The sequence below is a fragment of the Silurus aristotelis genome, assembly GCF_946808225.1.
Source record: "Silurus aristotelis genome assembly, chromosome: 21".
NCBI classification, from domain to species: Eukaryota; Metazoa; Chordata; class Actinopteri; order Siluriformes; family Siluridae; genus Silurus; species Silurus aristotelis.
In genome coordinates this window covers 9,887,241-9,911,037 of record NC_139594.1, presented here as the reverse complement: position 1 = coordinate 9,911,037, position 23,797 = coordinate 9,887,241, and the positions used below count along the sequence as shown (strand labels likewise).

At 38.0% G+C, this 23,797-nt stretch overlaps 1 protein-coding gene across 10 annotated transcripts in view; it reads right to left on the bottom strand.

Moving 5' to 3' along the window:
* The window catches only part of samd12 (sterile alpha motif domain containing 12), a 100,695-nt gene extending 79,959 nt beyond the window's left edge, over window positions 1–20,736 (bottom strand). For 4 of the 10 annotated variants that reach the window (XR_014530652.1, XM_083524113.1, XM_083524109.1 and 1 more), the window contains exon 1: window positions 20,403–20,539. Coding sequence is in view for 8 of the 10 variants with exons in the window: in XM_083524113.1 (XP_083380239.1) it covers window positions 20,403–20,415 (13 nt within the window). In the remaining 2 variants the exon portion in view is untranslated. Of the gene's footprint in view, window positions 1–19,779; window positions 20,303–20,402; window positions 20,540–20,597 lie in introns of those variants that run through there. The other 6 variants (XR_014530653.1, XM_083524106.1, XM_083524108.1 and 3 more) reach the window with 3 other exon arrangements.
* Window positions 20,737–23,797: the final 3,061 nt, after the last annotated feature.

The following is a 23,797-nucleotide window of genomic DNA, read 5'->3' as shown; positions in this document are numbered from 1 at the left end:
ACAGTCATGTTTAGCTTCTTCCATTTTCTAATGATTGCTCCAACAGTGGACTTTTTTTCACCAAGCTGCTTGGCAATTTCCCCGTAGCCCTTTCCAGCCTTGTGGAGGTGTACAATTTTGTCTCTAGTGTCTTTGGACAGCTCTTTGGTCTTGGCCATGTTAGTAGTTGGATTCTTACTGATTTTATGGGGTGGACAGGTGTTTTTATGCAGCTAACGACCTCAAACAGGTGCATCTAATTTAGGATAATAAATATAGTGACGGTGGACATTTTAAAGGCAGACTAACAGGTCTTTGAGGGTCAGAATTCTAGCTGATAGACAGGTGTTCAAATACTTATTTGCAGCTGTATCATACAAATAAATAGTTTAAAAATCATATATTGTGATTTCTGGATTTTTTTTTTTAGATTATGTCTCTCACAGTGGACATGCACCCACGATGACAATTTCAGACCCCTCCATGATTTCTAAGTGGGAGAACTTGCAAAATAGCAGGGTGTTCAAATACTTATTTTCCTCACTGTATATATATATATATATATACAGTGAGGAAAATAAGTATTTGAACACCCTGCTATTTTGCAAGTTCTTCCACTTAGAAATCATGGAGGGGTCTGAAATTGTCATCGTAGGTGCATGTCCACTGTGAGAGACATAATCTAAAAAAATTAATCCCGAAATCACAATATATAATTTTTAAACTATTTATTTGTATGATACAGCTGCAAATAAGTATTTGAACACCTGAGAAAGTCAAATGTTAATATTTGGTACAGTAGCCTTTGTTTGCAATTACAAAAGTCAAACGTTTCCTGTATTTTTTCACCAGGTTTGCACACACTGCAGGAGGGATTTTGGCCCACTCCCCCACACAGATCTTCTCTAGATCAGTCAGGTTTCTGGCCTGTCGCTGAGAAACACGGAGTTTGAGCTCCCTCCAAAGATTCTCTATTGGGTTTAGGTCTGGAAACTGGCTAAGCCACGCCAGAACCTTGATATGCTTCTTACAGAGCCACTCCTTGGTTATCCTGGCTGTGTGCTTCGGGTCATTGTCATGTTGGAAGACCCAGCCTCGACCCATCTTCAATGCTCTAACTGAGGGAAGGAGGTTGTTCCCCAAAATCTTGCAATATGTCGCCCCGGTCATCCTCTCCTTAATACAGTGCAGTCGCCCTGTCCCATGTGCAGAAAAACACCCCCAAAGCATGATGCTACCACCCCCATGCTTCACAGTGGGGATGGTGTTCTTGGGAAGGTACTCATCATTCTTCTTCCTAAAAAAACCTTTTGGTGGAATTCTGACCCAAAAGTTCTATTTTGGTCTCATCTGACCACATGACTTTCTCCCATGACTCCTCTGGATCATCCACATGGTCATTGGCAAACTTAAGACGTGCCTGGACATGTGATGGTTTAAGCAGGGGAACCTTCCGTGCCATGCATGATTTCAAACCATGACGTCTTAGTGTATTACCAACAGTAACCTTGGAAACGGTGGTCCCAGCTCTTTTCAGGTCATTGACCAGCTCCTCCCGTGTAGTTCTGGGCTGATTTCTCACCTTCCTTAGGACCATTGAGACCCCACTAGGTGAGATCTTGCATGGAGCCCCAGTCCGAGGGAGATTGACAGTCATGTTTAGCTTCTTCCATTTTCTAATGATTGCTCCAACAGTGGACCTTTTTTCACCAAGCTGCTTGGCAATTTCCCCGTATCCCTTTCCAGCCTTGTGGAGGTGTACAATTTTGTCTCTAGTGTCTTTGGACAGCTCTTTGGTCTTGGCCATGTTAGTATATATATATATATATATATATATATATATATATATATATATATATATATATATATATATATATATATATATATATATATATCATATATGAGCATAATCTTATACTTAAATGAATAATAAAAAAATAAATGTATACTGTTACCAGCCCCAATTCTTAGGAACAAAATGAAACAGGAGTATATTATCATTTATATTTAATTTCAAGTTGCAAAAAAAAGAAATTGTGTGTATGGTAGAATAAAGGCAATGCAAACGAGAAAAGAAAACCTCCCGCTGTTTGTCTTTTAAAACAGAAACATTATTAGTCCTGCTGCACAAAAACTCTGACAGGTTCTTCAGGAATTTCAGAAAAAGCATAAATAAAAAAAACGGCACATAGCTTGAAGCTAACACAAGAAGCAAACACATCCACTAATTACTGCGATCAGATTAAATTGCTGTATCTAGCAACGCTACACTTAATTTGCATTTTACACACCAACTAATCTCATAAACCCTCACACTGGTGTTGTATATTCTTGCATCAATTGAAACATTTATTTCAGAGCTACATTATATGGACAAAAGTATTGGGATGGCTTATATTTCCAGGCTTTTCAGTCTTTGGGTGTGGTAGATAACAAAGCACATACAAATCGTATGGTCAGGTGTCTACAAACTTTTTTCCTGAGTGTATGCCAGACTTTGTCATTCAATAAGTTAGAGTCTGAAAGAAAAGCATTTTGTGAGCATTTAACATAACAGATGGCCGAAAGTATCCTCTTTCAGTGCTGTGGTCAGTTGAGAAAAAGTCATCATGGCCAAACAAGTTTTTTGCACCGTGAACTCCATTCTTTATAGATCAGGACGTTGCAATGCTTCTGCACAATATTCTATGACTACACACTACTGAAAAACCATAGAACCTTCCCAGACTACAGATGTATGGATGTCAGTGACCTCAGTGGTCAGATGATAAAAAAAAAATTTAAAAAAATGCAGCTTTCTGGCAAAAAAAAAAAAATCTGTGGTAAAAACAACGAACCACTTGCCTACTAGTAAGTATGGTAAAGAATCAGTGTGCAGCTGCTTTTCCTTGTTTGGATACAAGACATCAGTGCCTCCCTGAATCTTTGTCTTTTACAACATATAGGTCCTGCTTGAATCTTCCAGAAGGACAGAGATCTAAATTACAGTACAGTATGTCCAAAAGCAGACAAAATGTTTCAGTAAACATGAGAAAGTAGAAATAACAGGACTTTATTGAAGAATGCGCTCTGTATTCCTTTCTCCAAATTCTCATCAAATGTAAGGCTCAGTAAAGGCAATAAGCACAAGTACCAATATTAACCAGTTTACTTTAATCTAATATTTCCCTCATATTCTATGTTAAATAAGCAATTTATTAATTAACCAAAGGATTATGGAGCCTAGCGTTTTGGTTTAAATTCACATTTACACATCCTAATAGGATTCACCGTAGTAAGAATCAGAGTATGAACAAATACAGCTTTAATTATTTTTTAAGATACAGCTTGCAAGCAGATTAATTAAGCACCATGAGCATTAATCTCATGTCTGCGAGTGCCAAGTAATAATTTAAAGATGTGGCTCAAATCACATTTTACACATTAGGGTCTTTTTTACATGGTGCAATTTTCACAGTCTTTTTATTTCACACTGTCGGGGAGACAACAATTGCAAGATAGTCAATGAGAAAATACAAATACAAGGAGACGTCTATAGAGCCAATAGTGACTGGGTACAACAGGACAACACTAGCATGTGCTTGGAAACCAATTGTCGTTAGCACAGGCATGCAGGTTGGTAAGGTTATTTTCATTTATTTATATTATTTGTATTTCAGTTTCTTTTTGTAACTGTTCACTGTTGACTTTCCTATTGGTTCAAAATCCTTTGTGAACTTCCAGAATACACCATGGCCTACAAATAAGGCCACCAGTGACTATACTTTCCAACAATCCAACTCACATTTACATTCTTCTGATTTATAATCATTCAAAACTGGTCACTAATCACACATGCACCTATGAACAATCACACCTCACAATATCTACGACAGGTGTTCCCAACCACAGGACCACGGATCGGTAATGAGCTGTGGATCATTTGGTACCGGGCCACGCAGAGGAAATAACACTTTTTAATTTCTCTTTTTTAAATGTAATTTAGTTTTGCAGGGTATTTTATTTTTTATTACTTCTGCCTGTGCCAATTTCCCACGTTTCAGTCGCAGTTCTTGCTATCCATGAATAATTGAAGCTCCCAATGTTCAGCTATTTTAAAGCTGTTACATTTTGATTATATATGTAATTAAATAAAAAAATCATATAATATGTATGATGGTAATATAATATGCACATTATTGTGTGCGATTATATATACCTAACACCCCCTTCTTTTGAAACTGGATTGGAGTTCATATAAATCCTCATGTTCTGCTATCACTATCCATAGTACACATAAAGAGGACAAGTTCCAAGGTCTGGAAGCACTTTAACGAATTGCAATGAAGAAATGTTATAATAAAATTACCTTTATTTTCACAGAACGATCATATAATTTAAGCATGGAGAAAAATAATCCTTATGACTGAAGCTTTAATTGCAAGCCTCCATCTTAAACAGTCTCAGAAGGTGGTGTGGGGGCTGGTACACTATAAAATAAGTTTTTTATTGTGTTATTTTACTTTTCAGGCAGACTTCTAAAGTTCATTTGCTTTCAGGTTTTTTCAAGTTTCAAAGCCTAAAAGATCTAAAAGCAAGGATCTAAACATAGATTTGATATAATATAAATTATGAAAATCAGATTAGCCTGCAAGAAAAGATGTGTCTTTCGTTTTCTCAGTAAATGTACTTATAGAGCATCTGGCAAAAGTTAAACATTATGCATTTACATGATTGAATGTGTGCATCTCTTCTGGTTATGCCACTCCCCTTTGCTGAGCATCAGTGAATCTTCTGCTAAGAAGAAAAAAAAAATCTATAAAACTTTCAGTTGAAATCATTAAAAGCATTTGAGAAAGCTGTAAAGATTTAAGTTTTATTCTAGTTGGTAGCATATGGACAATTTTAAAACATTTTTGAGGCTTATGTAAGAGCATAAACAAAAAAACAAAAAATGCAAAGAACAATTACTATAAAAGTAAATTGTAACCCAAAGGCAGTCTTGATGTACAGAGAAAAGCTCTCCTGGCAGTCAGAACACTGATGAGATTTTGAACCTGTCTAGACCTGAATAGATAGAATTTATGACATTTGTCCTGAAGTTAATAACCTAAATAAGTTTATTTGTAGTTCTGAATGAAGGTACAGAGATAATGTGTTAGAGACATTTAATACCTGGATAGGCAGAAAAGAACTGTGAATGTGATTCTTGTTACTCAAAGGCAAGCAACAGAATGTTGAACAATCTGTAGAGGAGACACCATATATATCAGCGAAAACCTGAAATGGCCTTGTCTGAGAATGATTTTTTTCAGGTTATATCGCTATATCAAAAATATCCTCTATCAAATCAATATGATTCAAAATTCTTACAGTAAGTGAGAACTTTCATCTTTCAGAATTGTAAGCAAAAAAACCCTGGGGTTGAAATATTACTCAGCTAACTAAAGATAAGCATTTGAGCAAATTCTGTTCAAGGTTTACTGTTACATTGCCTTGTTAATTCAAATGCTTCAAACAAACAGCCTATAATAGTTCAGGGTGTACTGAAAAGAGTTTTTAATCAAAGATACAGCTTGATTACTCGAGCTAAAGAACAATTCACATTTAGGTTGACAGCTATATTGAAAAATAGTAGAGAGATGAACAATGACAAGCCTGTACTGTCAATGGCTTGTTAGCATACTGGGTTAATCTGCTCCTTGATTGAGTCGATGTATCATTGTGAAATCGTATTGGGCATTTAATCATTAGGCTTTTATCCCCTATATATGAACGGGTTTAACCCTTGTTTCCATTCCATCCTGGACGATCTTTATTTAACTTTTGCCTTCCTTGTGTTTTGATCCTTCTTAGGATAAGCGTGTTTTCCCTAATAAAGTTATTTTATGCCCTGCATCCTGCCTCTCTCTACGTTATATTCGTAATAATGCACAGATGTGAATCATTTTTTTATCATTAATCTTTCACTGATTATTTACTGCTACCCTAATATGCAACAACATGATCGAAATATACTTTAAAGTAGATTTCTTCACAGATAAAACAGTCATATTAAAGATCATGATGATTTAACTGCCAAATAAGCTTAGACACAAGGTCAGACATTTAAACCACTCAGCTGAAATGACTAATTCATACACAGCATATTATAGGATTATTCTCTAGCCACATCCCTGAAAAACGACACTGCTGGCTGTGTCACTTTGAAGAAATCAGAACCATGCAGCTAAGCTTGTTTTGCTAGGGATTACAAGAATCCTGGAATTAAAAACCTGAAGTAAATATCAGAGCAAAGCACTTCCTGCCCAAAACCAGCCAGCCATTTCACCATCAGCTGAGAGCATAAAGTAAAGCAAAAGTTTAACAGGCATGGATAACGCTAACTTTCAGTTCAGGTCAAATCACTCATTAAGGGTTTGCTCTGGTACTATAAATTCAAATTCCATTTATAAGATCCATTTGCATGTACACTTCACCTTGCTGCTGTAGTAAATCACCCATGAGATGCGCATTTATCAAGAACGGCTAAAGTTATTGAAACCTGTTCTATTTTGCCCTGTATTGAGACACAGTTCTCTTATATCTAACATCCAGTATAACATTCAGAGCTGTTATAATTCAAAGTATTCAGGGTATCATGTGCTCAGATGACCTCAGGACCACAGTCACCACTGGCTTGCTGACTCCTGGATTGGATTAGATTTCCACCACTGTGTGACAGCGTCTGTATAAAAAACTATACACAATATACAATAAATGAACAATGTTTTAATATTTAAGTGAACTGAACCAAATTAATGTTAATTTCTGGGGATAAACTGTTTGCCCCTGGTATATCTGCTCTGTGTTGTGACAACACCCACATCTGCAGTGAGACAGCTTTTAAAACAAAGGCAACTTAGCATGCACAGCACAAAGCGCTTATCTTTCTCAGTCCCTGCTGCCTCCTTCCTTTTCGCTTTTCTGCCTTGCTTTCTAGCCACGTCTCTCAATCAGTGAAGCTTACCATGCTTACCGTCCACCTAATGTTCTCCCGCTCCACAGTTAAAATAAATTATGCATCTGGCTGAGCTATACTGGGAGTGAGGGAGGGAAAAAGGGCTAGATCGGGTGAAACAGAATGAAAGAAGAGGAGGGCAAAAGAGAAAAGGAGGCAGGTAGAACAGATCAGTATGTGATTTTTTTTTTTGAAGGGAAACGAAAGGGAAAAGAGCAGCTTTTCTGCAGTTACAGTGCATCTTGGCCAGTGATCAAGGGTGATGTTCGGAATGATACGTTTTACATCATCTTCTAAAGATAGCTCAGAATATTCTTTGCCCTGGCACATCTGGCATGCGCAGTGAGATGAGAGGCACGTCAGTGAGCTTAACAGCCCTCCTCCCACTGCCTCATTCACAGGTCAAACAAGAAGGAGAAGACCAGAAAGCACACCACTTAATGAACACCATATCGATCCCGCTATTCCGCGGTAGCAGGACACATAGTGCGAACAAAATTAGCCTTTCTAACTCAATCAGCGAAAACAGATAGGCTGTGCAGATGTTGCTTTGTATCTATGGAGCCAGTGTATTCGAGCAGCAGTGCTTGTAAGGAGTACATAATCAAAAGTGATTTGCCATGTAGAACAGACTAATCAATGCAAGACTGTGACCTGTTCAGACAAAATCATCATTATATGAAGAATAACCTAAGAGAAGGGAATTTGATGGAAGTCTAATAATCACAGGACTACTGTACTACTGACGTGAATTAAAGCGTTCAGTGTATGATAGAGATAAGAACAGGATAATTATAAGATACAAGGAAGATAATCCGTGTCAGAAAATATACACAGAACAACAGGTAATTCACTATTACCATGTGGCAGCGATGACCTACAGTCCTTTAGACCTATAATATGGAATAGGAATGTGATAAAATGCAACTGTATATGTATTTGTTTGGTGCACCAAATTCCTATATTTGTATTTGGATGTAAACCTTCGTCATCCTCATTCGGGTCACTTAGGTTCATAAAACATGAAGTGTGGGCTTTACAGTTTCATCCTATCAAATAAGTGCACTTTTGTTGTTGTTGTTTGTACTTGTCCATTATATTTTCTATTAAATATAGTTTCTTAAAATATATACAAACTTGTAGTAGCCTTAAAAACCAAGCAGCTACAACGGATGAATGACTGAATGCAGTAAAAGTGTGTGGCCATTGTATATTCCACAAGTTTCACTCATGCTTGCTCGCAAAAAAAAAACTCTGATTTAGTCATTTTTGTTGTTGCTTTCTACAGGATCCCAGTCCTGAGGCACATCTGTAGCCTGACGCAGACGCCCTGTGAACCTTTCTGGCTTTCATATTCATATCTGTTTACATTATATGTTCATTCCAAATAATGTATTTGTATTCTGTTTAATCTCGAACATGAACCATTTAGTTATTGGAAAGAATCCAGTTTTCCATATTTAAAGTGTGAATGAAAGTGATTTAATGAACAACCTGCCATTTGGATTGCTTGCATGTTTCCATTCTGGCCAAAGTCCACTCCATTTGGCTAGTTAAATCGAAGGCAAGAGCCAAATTTCTCTTTCCCTCCAATTTCTCATCTATACAACGCTACAATTTGACACAAACATGAGCTGCAATCATGCCTTCTTCTCCGTTCAAGTAGTAATGAGTCTCCCATTTGCCACATGAGACAATGCAAACAGTTTCCTCTGCCATGTGTATTGTTCACTTCAATAGAGCTTTTTAAGCCGCAGAGAACAGCTTTCCTGTCAGCAGGGGTTCCCTGTTACACGCTTACTAAAGTTCTAAGTGGTTTTTTTTTAAGACGAGAAAGGAGACAGAGAGAATGAGGGAACTAATGATGCTCTTTCTCTCTCCCACCAAACACCAAGATAAAGGGGTTGTTTCAGTCTACTGAAGTAGGTCAACTTCACTTCAGCACTGGTTAAGGATTAAGAACTTTATTCCCTATTGAATTGAATTTGATGGCACCCTACATTATGTCTAAGCTAGATTTCAAAGCAGATCAGGTCATCTGTTCGTCTCAGGCCGTGGGAACTGGTAACAAGATTTGGTCTTATTGGCCTCTTTTACAAATTATTCTGAAAATTAAAGAAAATGTTCGAATGTTTTTTTCACCTAGACACAGTTAATACGTCGGGTCTGTTCAGGGTGATTTCATTTAGAGCTTGTCACAGACACAGAGTTATAGTAATGAGGTGGTTTGCTTCAAGGTCTGCCATATTAGACTGGATGTCATCATGCATCTTTAATGTAATTTTCTTACAAATGTGGTCATTTCATCAAATTTTAAATCAGAAGATTTTGAGACTAGGCCTCATAAATATTACAGATACAAAAAAAACGGCTTTCGGCTCCCATTCATCGCATAACATTTAACAACAAAAGGCATATGTGCACTAACTAACAGCAGAGATTCACCAGTATACAATACAACAGCTGTAAGGCTTGATTTTTCCGCCACTTTCGCGAGTTCTTCTGCGGCTGCACAGCGCCGATCGAGATAACTGACGTTAAATGGCAAATTTTTCCCCCTTGTGCTCGAGATATCAGGGTTCGGCGACATAAAAAAGTCGACATAACCGATAAAAAATGCTTAGAAAAAGCGAGAATTTGGCGGTTCCACTTCAAAAACGTCGACTTAATAGGGTTGTCGAGTTAACCGAGGGCGAGATAACCGGGTTCCACTGTATATATATATATATATATATATATATATATATATATATATATATATATATGTATATGTATATGTATATATATATATATATATATATATATATATATATATATATATATATATATATATATATATATACATACACACACACACACATTTACAGTATATACACCATGGTGGGGATAGAAGGAGAAATGGTGTAGGGGTGATCCTTAAGAAAGAGTACAGTAAGGTACTCTTGATAGGTACTGATAGGTTGATGAACGTGAAGCTGGAAGTTAAAGGGGTGATAAATGTCATCAGTGCTCATGCTCCACAAGTGGGTTGTGAGATGGAGGAGAAGAAAAAATTCGGGAGTGAGTTGGATAAAGTGGTAGAAGGTGTAAATAGGAATGGAAAATTGGTGATTGGGACAGATTTCTATGAGCATGTAGGTGAAGGTATGGCCTTAAGAAGAGGAATGTGAAAGGGCACATGGTGGTAGATTTTGCTAAAAGGATGGAAATGACAGTGGTAAATACTTATTTTAAGGAGAAGGATGAGACGTGAAGTATAAGATTAAAGGAAGGTGCACACAAGTGGACTATATTCTATGCAGGAGATGTAACCTGTAAGATATTGGAGACTGTAAGGTGTTGGCAGGACAGTAGCTACAGCATCAGATGGTGGTCTGTAGGATGGCTTTAGAGGTGAAGACTGAAAAAAGAATAAGATGGTGGAAACTATAGGAGGAAGACTGTAGTGAGATTCAGGGAGGAGGTCAGACAGGTTCTTAGCGGTGGTGGAATGAGGAAATGCAGGAAAGCATAAGGAGAAAAAGGTGGGTGAGACAGAATTGGGATAAACAGAGAGATGAGTAAAGTAGGCAGGAGTACAAGGGGATGCGGCAGTACAAGGATGGATATGAGAAGTTGGACACTAAGGAAGGAAAAAAGTATTTATAGCGAGTGGCCAGGCAGAGGGACCGAGCTGGGAAGGATGTGCTACAAGTTAAAGGATGGAAATGGAAATGTGTTACTAGTGAGAAGAGTGTGTTGAGAAGATGGAGGGAGTATTTTGAGCAGCTGATAAACGAGGAAAATGAGAGAGAGAGAAGGTTGGATGATGTGGAGATGGTGCAGCAGGAAGTGGATAGGATTAGTAAGAAGGAAGTAAGAGCAGCAATTAAGAGGATAAAGAGTGGAAAGTCAGTAGAACCAGATGACATTTCTGTCGACACAGGCTGCTCAGGTGCTTGTTCAGTCTCTTGTCATTTCAAGACTCGACTACTGCAACTCTCTGCTGGCAGGTCTTCCCCTGAACGCTATCCGTCCACTGCAAATGATCTAAAACGCAGGGGCACGGCTTGTGTTCAATCAGCCCAAGTTCTCCCACACCACCCCACTGCTGCGCTCCCTTCACTGGCTTCCAGTAGCTGCACGTATTAGATTCAAAACACTGATGCTTGCCTACAAGGCCAAAAATGGACCAGCGCCATCTTACCTCAGTGACCTCATCACATTTCGCACTGCACCACGCTGTCTGAGATCCTCCAGCACTGTTTGACTGGTACCACCTTCTCTCAGAATAAGAGGTAAGTACACTTCAAGGCAGTTCTCTGTTCTGGCACCGAGATGGTGGAATGAACTTCCCCTAGATGTCCGTACAGCGCAGTCCCTGACTATCTTCAAACGACGACTGAAGACCTACCTCTTCCTGAAACACTTAAATTAGCACTTATATTAAGTTTGTAATCTGGCGTACCAGTGTAGATTTATTAATTACTAGAGACTCAAAGCACTTTTGTACGTTGCTCTTGATAAGGGCTTTTGCTGAATGCCGCAAATGTAAATGTAAATGTGAATGTAAATGACATACCAGTAAAAGCGTATGGTTTCATGCCGAGAAAGAGCACTACGGATGCAATATTTGCTTTATAAATGTTGATTGAGAAGCATAGAGAAGGTCAGAAGGAGTGTTTGTGGATTTAGAGAAAGTCGTAAGAGGAGTTGTGGTATTGTATGAGGAAGTCTGGTGTGTCAAAAGTATGTGAGGGTGGTTCAGGACATGTATAAGGGCAGTGTTATAGCAGTGAAGTGGGCAGTAGGAACTACAGACTGGTTCAAAGTGGGAGGTTGGACTGCATCAAAGATTGGCTCTGAACCCTTTACTGGTGATGGACAGGTTAAAGGACGAGGTCAGACAGGAGTCTCCGTTGACTATGATGTTTGCGGATGATATTGTGATTTGTGGTGGGAGTAGGGAGTTGGTGAAGCCTGGGAGCCTGGAAAGCTGGAGGTACGCGCTGGAGAGAAGTGGAATTAAAATCAGTAGGTGCAAGACAGAGTATATGTGTGTGAATGAGAGAGAGGACAGTGGAGTGTTGCAGTTGTGGGGAGAAAAGGTGGTGAAAAGGTGGTACCTGGAATCAACAGTGGGTGGGTGGAGAAGAGTGATACTAGTAATTTGTGATTGAAGGGTATCTACAAGAGTAAAAGAGAAAGTTTATAGGACTGTGGTGAGACCTGCGATGTTGTTTGGTTTAGAGACAGTGGCATTGAGTAAAAGACAGGAGGTGGAGCTGGAGGTAGCAGAGCTGAAGATGCTGAAATTTTCATTGGGAGTGACGAGGATGGACAGGATTAGAAATACGTTTATTAAAGGGGCCATGCATGTAGGACGTTAAGGTAAGGGAGGCACGTTCAAAATAGTTTGGACATGTGCAGAGGAGGGACATGGGGTATATTGGTAGAAGAATGCTGAGGATGGATCCACCAGGAAGGAGGAAAAGAGGAAGACCAAGGAGGAGGTTTATAAATGTGGTGAGGGAGGACATGCAGGTGGTTGGGGTGAAAGAGGCAGATGTAGAGGACAGGGGGGTATGGAGATGGATGAGCCGCTGTGGCGACCCCTAATAGAAGAAGCGAGATGATGATGATACTGTATATATACAGGCACTCTCCCTCTAGAATGTTTAGTTTTTATTAGCAAGAAAACTGATTTATTATATCCAAATTTTTTTGTAGTAAGTAATTCTACAAACTTATGTTACGGTTTAAAATTTCAATGATAATGAAGCTTAACTGATAACCTAGTCCAAATTGAAGTGCATTGATGCATTGTTTCACCATATCCCATTTTTTAAAACATTCAATTATTTTTTTATTTTATTTTGTGGATATTAGTTTAAACTTTTAACATTCAGAATTTGTGCCTTGAGGGAAAGATATAATGCCCATGTCAAAGCAGGGGCCATGTACAAAACGGTGCGTAACCATGGCTCTAACCGTGTCCCTGCTTCTTAACACAATTTATGTGGTGTTCATGTGAGAGTAACCAATTTTCTTTTTTTTTTTCTCAAATCTCTCTCTCTGGAATAGAAAATTGTAAATGCAAGGCACTTTACAGTCTGTGCAAGAGCACATTGATGAGATGTATGAACATTAAAACAAAAATGACACAAAAACTCCTCCTTAATAAGTGAATGTCTGGGATTATTATCTGATACTGCACTTCATACAAGGGGCTTAATATTTCTTCCATGAAACAGTAACTGTCGATTGCATGTAACAATGTTACTGTATAGTTTAGATAAAACATTTTTAATTATTAGGCTTAATTTTGGTTTGTTACAATTAATAATTAACATTTGTGTGATTTCATAGTTTACACTAAGACGTAAAAATTATAAATAAAAACAACTCTGGTTTTACATTATTTTGTTTAATTAATTAATAAAATAAACAAAGTCAATGCATTGGCTAAAGCAGCTTTTATTTTTACTAAATACAAATTTAAATCCAATTTTAAGATAATTATCATGAATAATCAATAACATGTTTCTTTTTTTAGCAGCAAACTATACCAAGAAAATGGCATTGGCAAAAAAAAGTGGTCAGTCAAACTCAACTAAATAGATAGAAGGTGATGACATTTGCCATTGATTCATTACTAGGTTTTTTCTTTCATAATTCCTCATCCTGATTTAGCAGTATAACAAATCCATCTGAGGATCACAAGAGTCTGCACTGGTGTGGAGTGGCACAATGTAGCGTTTGCTTCTACAGTGGAATAAGAGGCTTTTAATTCCCAGTAATACACCATGATACAAAAGCAAACATTAGTAGCAGGTGGGGTTTGCCAGACAAACTGTCCTCAGAGTTTACGACTCTCTGCCTGTTAGTCTATTGTGCTAGACTCAGACATGTTCAGCTTTAAAACAATGTCTACCAAAAACTCACTTTTCTAACAAACACTAATGATCTAATAATATCGTTTACACATTGTACACTGCTTTTTAAATAAATCCTACAATTGCTTGGTGCAACCAGCAGTTAGGAGAAAAAGAACATTATATACACAGCATTTAAGGCAAACAACAGAGGAACCAAGTATCTAGAAATACTCCAGCAACATAAAATACAATCTTGTTGACCAAGTAAAAGGCCCTGAACCTTGAAGTGATTTCAAAAATATATGACGTGATGTGACCTGACCAAGAGAGGCTGTAAATCTTAAAAATCCTCCTTCCAAGATCTCCTCTCCTATCCTCTCCTCTCCTCTGCTCTCCTTAAAACCCCAAAAAAATCTGCACACTTTTATTTCAATGCATTTTGTTTTACTTTTACTACATTTTCTTTTCTCACTAAGCAAAATCAGACATTAAAGCCAGCGGGATTTGTATAACAAGGCTGAAGCACAAAGAGCAGCATGGAAATAGAGTACTGGCGAGACAGTTTCGTTTAATTTAGTTTAGTTTAATTTAGCAATTTTGTCTTACAATTATTACTGCTTTACTTTTATTTAATATAGAGAGGATCATTGGTAAACATGGGAGATTATCTCATTTATTCACAGGTCTTTACGCAAAATATTATTTAATATTGCTCTCAAATTAACAAGGTATCTAATGGAAGTGCAGGAAGTTGTTTACATTACAACCTTCAAGACTCTGAAGGATGTAGGCAGAAAAGTAAGCTAAATATATCAGTGTCTCGGTATCAGTCTCTCTATCCCACTGGCAGACTATTCTTGATTTCCCTCAGCCCTGACAGCTCCCAAACAACTTTGCCCACTGCTATCAACTTACCAGTTAAGGAACAATTTACAGACAATACAAGTAAAAATAACTTGTCTATCAGATGTCTAAGATGCATTATTGATTTTGATGCTTCTGTGGTATATTTTCAGGAAACCTGTGACGTCTGAATTACACTGTTGCTATAAAGACAGGAAACCAAACCGATTCGGAAATTAAAGCCACTCAACATTGCAAAAGATCAACTTCACAGAGCACATAATTCTCTAAACTGTAGAAACACAACTCTATTACCAATCAACATTCAGTCTTGATATGAATCACTGACAACACATCAATAGCCAGATACCTGGCCAAATGTTCTCCTCTGATATGCATTTTATGTAGTCAGAATGGCCGAAAACCTTATAGGAAAATCATTATGACTTCAATAAGCATTTCTTATCATTGCTCTAATAAAGAAGGCTGGAGTGATTCATCACTGCTTCCTCTTTAAATATCACAGCACAGCAGCCAGAGCCCCTAAAAATGCTAATCAAAGATAAAATTAGCTTGCCTCTGTTCCCTGAGCAAAGAGCAGTATAAATAAGTGTCATGGGTATAAATAGACCTGGCAAGAGTATGAATACAGTAGGCACATTCAGCAAACATTAAATGATCTACATTTAATTTTGGGCTTAAAAATAAAAATTACTTCTAAATCAGAAACTAAAACCTACAGAGTCAAAGACTATTTCGATTTCAAATATAATTTCTATTCATACTTTAATGATAAACTACTAAGTGCTACTAAAAACAGTATGTTCAATATGTTTCTGACTACCTAGTTGTTGACAGAAAGGATACTATAACTCAAACACTTTTTGCAACTGTAATGAGAAGAAAAACATCACAGCATGCCCTAAATATGGAACCCTGAGCTGGATGGGCAGAAGATCAAATTGGATTCCACTCGTGTCAGCCAAGATAATGTCCAGGAGACATTCTGTACCAAATATGACAAAATCATGCCACAGAAACACAAGAAACAACAGAATTCACATAATTCATCGAAATGTAAAATGCATACCTGCAATCAAAAAGCTTCCATTTTTTTTAAAGATGGAAATGTTATAACCAATCAAAAAGCATGCAGCATCTGTATATGGATACTTTCTTAGTTAGCTTGTGCGGAATTCTCACTGTACAGCGTCAGACTTTATCAAATAAAGTATGCACAATCGAACAGAAGTCCCATGTAGGCTTTACTGAGATGACAGTTAACATGCCAAGTATTGTGCAAACCCTTTTTAGTCAGACACGTAAATTGTCTGCTTAAAAAAATGGCAAGACAGTAGCATATTATTGACTCGTCTAGTGAGTCATTTGCCCTGCTGGAACAGAGAAAACAAGGAATAATAAGCCCAAATAGATAGGCCTGGTTGCTTCTTTGTCTAATTTTATTAATATTCCTGCAAATTATAATCAACATTTGTGAAGATATCTGTAGCGACTGTAATGTAATATCTGTAAAGATTGCTTCATTCTCTGTATTTTTCACATCTCTGTTGCACAATCTGTTGAGCAAAAAGTCAAATAAATAACACAAAATAACAAAAAAACAACTAATAGCAGGTATGTTGCAAGGAAATACATGTCATTAATTGAAAGTGAAGTGAAAATTTTTTATCAAAGTGCAGAACTTTAGAAGGCACCACTTCCCAAAAATTTCCCAAGAGACTAAGAGCTCTGCCTTAAATCTATTCACTTGTAAATAAAATCCCAAAGCATTACGTGATAAGATTTAATAAATAAAATTAAATCTTAAAAAACAGCATTGCAGATTTTAATAATTAAAACAATTATTTCTGTTATCGCGCAAAATAAACAAATATACGTGTTTTTCTGATTTATCACAGAACAGATTTTCTTTTATTTAATTGAAGTTTAAGATTATAGTCTCTATGCTATAGCATACTGTAACCTCAGCTTTTTGGTTTAAACCAAAGTGACTTTTAGTTTAGTTGCATTTTTTGTGTAATACTAATAATAATAGTCTACTAGCTTTTCATGTATGAGTTTACTGTGGAGACATCCGCAGATATTCTTCTGTACTGATGCTTAGTTGTAAAACTGTCAGCATTAATAATGTTTAAAATGCTAATTGCAGGCTGCAGAGGGAATTTATTGCTTGGTGTGTAGCAAAACTCGTATACTATCTGCTGATCATCTTCACTGCATAACTGGAATTTTCACAGGGCCACATAGCAGAGAATTAACAGAGGGTGAACTCTGATCGCTCTACAGCGGCAACTTCAGCAAGGTGATTCTTATACTTCAGGTTCTAAAGAGACAGAAAATCTGATGAGAATCTATAGTGCAAAACCATGTCATCAACTTTAAATGGGAATTTTGTTGTTTTGAAGCACCTTAGCTTACAGAAATAGGCGAACATATTCACATTAAAAGCCATGTCAATTTTTATTTAATAAGGACTGTAATGTGACCGGTCCTTATAATTTTGCTGGCAGCTTTTCTATTCACGTGTCTGACTAAAGAGGGCTTGCACAATACATGGCCTGTTAACTGTAATGCACTAGTTGAAGCTCCTCTAAATGCCTTGAAATGTGCAGCATTGTTTGTTTGATGCAACTTCCACTGAGTCAGGGCATATGGAGTGGCTCACAAACCAAACTAGTCCGTACTTGACGTTTAGTACCATGGATGAGAGTCTAAGCAATAACAATGTATTGTATTCACTTGTAGAGGATTTTTAAATCTCTAAAATTCAAACCGTTTTTAAGCCAAAACTGTATCAAAACAGCTAAAGGCAAATTATGACCTAGAAATGCTGATATAATTGCCTTTGCTCAACAGTGGCAACTTCAGCAAGCTGATTCTTATACTTCAGGTTCTATAGAGACAGAAAATCTAATGAGAATTTATAGTGCAAAACCATGTCATCAACTACAAATGGGAATTGTGTTGTTTTGAAGCACCTTAGCTTACAGATATATGCGAACATATTCACATTAAAAGCCATGTACATTTTTATTTAACGAGGACTGTAATGTGACCTGACTGCCCTCACAACTCCATCATCATTCAAATATTTCTGATATAAGCAAGAAAGCTAAATACTTCCTCAGGTAAAGCCCATATGATTCTATAGGTTTAGGACCAGACTTTAGTACTAAACTTGTTTTTCTTAGACAAAAAAAAAGAGGATTAAATTTAGGACTTATACACCTTTAATGACTGTGTGGCATCAATCAGTTGATCTTCATTCATCATCTTCTGGTCTACACAGGCTTAAGTCAAGTCTTATTTTACATGCCATCTATATATAGTACATGTATAAGGTGAGATAGAGTATTACCTTTGACTGTGATGCAACAGTGATGCAAGATAATAAACTTAGCTACATATAGTGAAAACCACAAGTCCCACTATCTTCAGAGACACTGCTTTTCTTGCTCTTTTGTCACATTCCACACCAGTTAATAAAGACTATTTACCTTGAACTGATCTTCTTTGACACACATGATTTAACAGGGTATGCGCAACACAGCGAACATGCTCTCATATTAAAGCAAAAGCACTGTAGACCTACAGCAATTATCTCATTAATGCAAGAGGGGGGGGGGGGGGAGACAGACATATAGTTTTGCAGGAACAAACAGTATTTAAAAGGGAAGAAATCGATAGCCGCTTGAATTCTGAGACCTGAGCAGCATGTCTACAGTCTCAACACAAGGTCCTTGGATTGAAATGGGATCTCAGCACATTCTTATATAAATCGTTAATGAAACTATTCTGATTGCAAAAAAAGCAGTGCAAAAAAATATGTTGTAAAACAAAAATATGATTGGCAGATAGAAAATTACAGAGAAAAAATATTCTTCATACATTTCAACTTATGTTGGAAGTCAATCTTTAAAGGTCAATACACAGCAGGGTCATTCTCAAGCTTATTAGGTACTGTATAACACAACCAACTGGATATGGGCTCAGATTTCTTACTTCAGGCTCTCTGGCTTGCTTCCGCTTTCTAAAACCATTCCCACTAGGATGAACTTGCTTTGCATGCAACCCAATCCAAGATAAAAATTGCTTTCTGAAAATGAATAAATACACAAACAACCCAAGAGGAATATATCATCCGATCCAATAAAGGTAAGAATTTGGAGAATGAGGAATGTTTACTACACTGATCAAAAAATTCCCCTGTAACACAATTGCAGACTTTTATAAAACACTTGAAAATTTGGACATACTGTTTTGCTATGAATGCGATGAAGCCTGTCTCAATACTTACAGTATGTTGAAATTAAAAATCTTCTAAGATTAAACAATGACAGTGACACCATTATTTTGGCTGTATACATCTGTTGGACTTAAATGTTTACAGTAGCTCTCTATGAGCTTAACATGCAGGAATCAGCTGTTACTGAAGAGTACTTTTATCATTAAACTTTACACGTGGTATGTGTCACAACCTCGTGCAACGTGACACATTGCTCATTTCCTCTCTGTTGCCTTCTCTCTTGTGGCTCTGTAATTATTATTCTCATTTAAAACAAGAAGAATACCACAGATGAGCTGCATTATATTTGTGCATATGGGAAATGATTTTTTCCTTTGGATCTTATAGGATATATTATGATCAGGCGTCTCCACAAGGACAATGGGAATATCTGACAGTTGTGACTTTGACATGAGGACATCTAAGTCTACATCTAAGGTTATGTTTGGGAATTGGATTATTTTTCTGCATTAGTCATTATGTCAAAGGAGGAAACTAACAAGGATGGTGAAACAAAAACACAAGTGTGTGTTGAGACGAACTGAAGAATATGTCCTAATTAATAAACCTGCAAACAACAACAATGTGCGCATGCAGGAACACAACCTTAATGCCACTACATTCTTCCACTAAGCCATGTGGGTAATTAATTCCTGTGTATTCAGGGCAAGATCGGATTCCTGGCTAATCATCCAGTCGGACCGGATCAGACCGAGAGGCAACAGGGAACGGTGATTACTCATTGCACACATTGGGATGATTCTCAGGCGCAATGTTTATCAGTGCATGGCTGTTTAGGAAAGAAAAGGACATACCTCGCATGGGGTTTTGAATCCAGAGAATTCCCCCAACAAGATGTGGAGTCTGGCCGAGCATCATGCCCTACAGAGTGGTGTTCAGTTCAGAGCTCAGTGTGCAGCTTTTTCTTTACAAAGCAGTCACGCGCTCATTTCTGGCCCCTTTTGCGCGCGTGCCATAGCACCCGTAAATGAATGTACCCTTTATAAGGTCTGCATATCAGTCCAAAATGATCCCAAAACGAATTCTGTAGCTGAAACCATTTAAAGACTTCAATTGCTTAAAACAAACAAACATACAAAGACACACGTAGCCGTCGTTCCATGAGCGCGCGAGAGCATTGTACACTTCGTTCCCTGTGCATTTTCTGCTTCACCCAAGAACCCCAAATGCATACACACGAGATTGTTTTACTCTCTCTTTCTATCTGTGTGTTTTTGCAAGTCCATCTTCCTTGCATGCATCTCCACATTCGCAACATACAGCGGTACACACAACTGGAGGACGACGATGCACGCGCGCGCGCCGCCACCGCGGCACAAGCCAATCATAAGCCCGAGCTCGCGCCTCGCATCAGTTGCTTGCTGCTGCCCCTGTTCAGAAGGTCAATCTGTTTAATCGGCGTCTTTTGGTGTCTTACCTTCGACAGCCATTCTGCTACTCCACAGAACGGCACATAATGTCCACGGGTTCTGGCTTCACTACAACACTTCCTCAGTACCTAATCTCCGCGCGCGTGTTAACACTCGCCTCGGGCAAATCCTGCCAAGTGCACAAACGCTTTGTTGCCAGATTGGAGCATCGGTTTCCAGCCTTATTAATCCGTAATACTTACCCATGTTGCAATAAAACTGGCGAGGTGATAACTTTCCCAGATGTTATCTCCTATCTCGGTGCCATTTCAACATCCAAATGGCAATACAGACAGTAGTACTGGGAAGTAAATGGCCCAATCTGGCAACACGGAAACTCGCGCGCTCTTAAAATACCTTTTGTGGCTTTGTGTCAGAGAATTGTGGGGAATGTAGTTATCTTTAACACGATTACCCTCAATCACATCATTCCATCAATGCTCACGAACAACGGTGCGAATCTAACATGCTTTACAACACATGCATCTAGTTAGTCTTAGGATATGCGTCTGTCAGGCTACAATATTTAATGCTACGTGTCCATAATAAACTAAACAGTGAGTTTGGAACAGAACCAGTAGAAAAAAGGGTGAAAACAGGATCATAAGTAACATTTTATAAAAGCATGCAAGAAATATATAAGTAGATATTTATGTATTAAATATTCATCATTCAATATTCAGAATCAAAATTAGAATAATGTATTGATCCTCTAGGGAAATTGTTATATTGCAGTTGATCACAGTGAGAGTAAAATAATAATAATAAAAAATCCCCTTACTGTTGCCAAATCAGATCTGACCAGTCACAGCAAGTCACCAAGACGTTAACCACAGATCCTTTAAGTCCTATAAGTTGGTGAGATATAGTCTCCATGGATCTGACATGTTTGTCCAGGACATTCCATAGATGCTTGATTAGAATGTAATCTTTGAATTTGGAGGCCAAGTCATGTTCCTCAAACCATTCTTAAACAATGTTTACAGTGAAGGAGCGGATTGTCCACATGATATCAAATAAAATGTGATTAATTCAGACCTTCTTCCATTGCTCCATGTTCCACTTCTGATAACCCTGTGCCCATTGTAGGTGTGTTTAATGGTGTACAGTGGTTAGAATGGGCACACTGACTGGTTTGTGGCCAAGCTGCTATATATACAACAAGCATTGTGTGTTTACACAACTTTCTTTTAGAGCCAGCATTAACGTTTTTTGGCAATTTGTTAACGTTTCTGTGGGATTTGTTATTGTTTCATTTATGATTGGTACTAACCCTATGAGCACTACACAGACTGGATGAATATATATGAAGACCAGAGAAAGGTCAACCATCTCTGCAACACTCCTGGGCTTTATGGCAGAGTGGTCCAATTTGAACCTATCATCAGTATAAAACACACAAATGCCTGCCTGGAATTGGCAAACATTTTTTAAATTCCTTTTTCTTGCAATGAAAAAAAACAAACAAAAAAACACTTCCATCTTCCTTCCAAGACCCTTCTACCCTGATTGACTGAACAGACAGCTCTAGTTCTGGTTGTTTTAAAGTTCTTCGATTCAAGTTTTATGTAGGCTACTGTGCTCTTGGGAATGAAAGTCAGTAGGAGTAAGACAGAGTACGTGTGTGTGAATGAGAAGGAGGGCAATGGAGTGGTGCGTTTGCATGGAGAAGAGGTGGAGAAGGTGGAGGAGTTCAGGTACCTGGGGTCAACAGTGCAAAGTAATGGAGAGTGTGTTAGAGAAGTGAAGAAGAGTGTGCAGGCAGGGTGGAGTGGGTGGAGAAGAGTGACAGGAGTGATTTGTGATAGAAGAGTATCTGCAAGAATGAAAGGGAAAGTTTATAGGACTGTGGTGAGACCTGCGATGTTGTATGGATTAGAGACAGTGGCATTGAGTAAAAGACAGGTGGTGGCGCTGGAGGTAGCAGAGCTGAAGATGTTGAGGTTTTCGTTGGGAGTGACGACGATGGACAAGATTAGAATTGAGTTTATTAGAGGGACAGCGCATGTAGGACGTTTTGGAGACAAGGTGAAGGAGGTGAGATTGAGATGGTTTGGACATGTGCAGAGGAGAGACATGGGATATATTTCGGTAGAAGAATGCTGAGGATGGAGCCACCAGGAAGGAGGAAAAGAGGAAGACCAAGGAGGAGGTTTATGGATGTGGTGAAGGAAGACATGCAGGTAGTTGGTGTGAAAGAGGCAGCTGTAGAGGACAGGGGGGGTATGGAGATGGTATGGAGATGATCCGCTGTAGCGACCCCTAAAGGGAGAAGCCGAAAGTAGAAGAAGACTGTGCTCTTGGGAACTTTCGATGCAAAGTCTTTGTAGCCTTCCCCAGATATGTGCTCTTGAGTCAATTCCTTTAACCTCATGATTTGATGACTTATGACTTATATAGACTTATATAAAAATGTGTCTGTCTTTAAAAATCATGTCCAATTAATTTAAAAGTGTCTGAATAATTTTGTCAATGTGATATTACAGTTCAGTGTTTTTTAAAAAGGTAATAACGTTTTTTTTTATTATTTATGGGTATAGAGTTTATATTGATGTGGGCAAAAATCAATTAGTGTTTTAAATAAGGCTGAAACTTAACAAAATGTGAAAAAAATGAAGCAGTCTAAATACTTACTGAATGCGGTCTATGTATGTGCTCTAGATTTTGAAACCACCATGACCCTGACCAAAGAAGATAATGAAATGGATCAGTGGCAAATGATTTACAACCAGGTATAGCAATAATAATTTTGAAACTATACGTTCATTTGTTCCTGTAAACCGTCCCCTGAAATGCAGTGTAGAAAAGCTATATTTTTTGTGGATAAAGACTGTTTGATGTTTTAATTATTTGCCATTCTAGGTTTGAGAAAAGGATACAGTCATATGTGGTAAATGTTGTTTTTCTGGTCCAGAGTGGAACAAAATCATGTTGTTGTGTATTCTTATCTGGTGTGTTCCTGCAAGTCCAGTCTGGTAAGCCTTTGTGGTTTTTGGTAACAAAGCAAGCACTTGTAGGCCGATTCTACGGGGAGCAGAAATACCTAAGATATGTTGCAATTTTACAATCTCATTCAAAGTGATGATTTTGGATTAAAATCACATTAGCACATTCATTTGTGATTTTGAAGTAAGCCTGGTATGACTTTAACTACTACAATTGCAGGTAGAGCTTTTCACCTGTAGAGGGCACCAAAGTAGTGGTTAAAATAAAAATAAGGCGTACAGGTAGTCGTCGACTTACGACCTATGCAACTTACGACCACAATTGCTAGCCGCGGCGTACGACAGTGCGTACCAGCTTCCGGCATAATTTCACAGTACTGTACATATAGCCTACTCTACTTATGACCAAATCGTGTTATGACAGTGCGTACCAGCTTCCGGCATAATTTCACAGTACT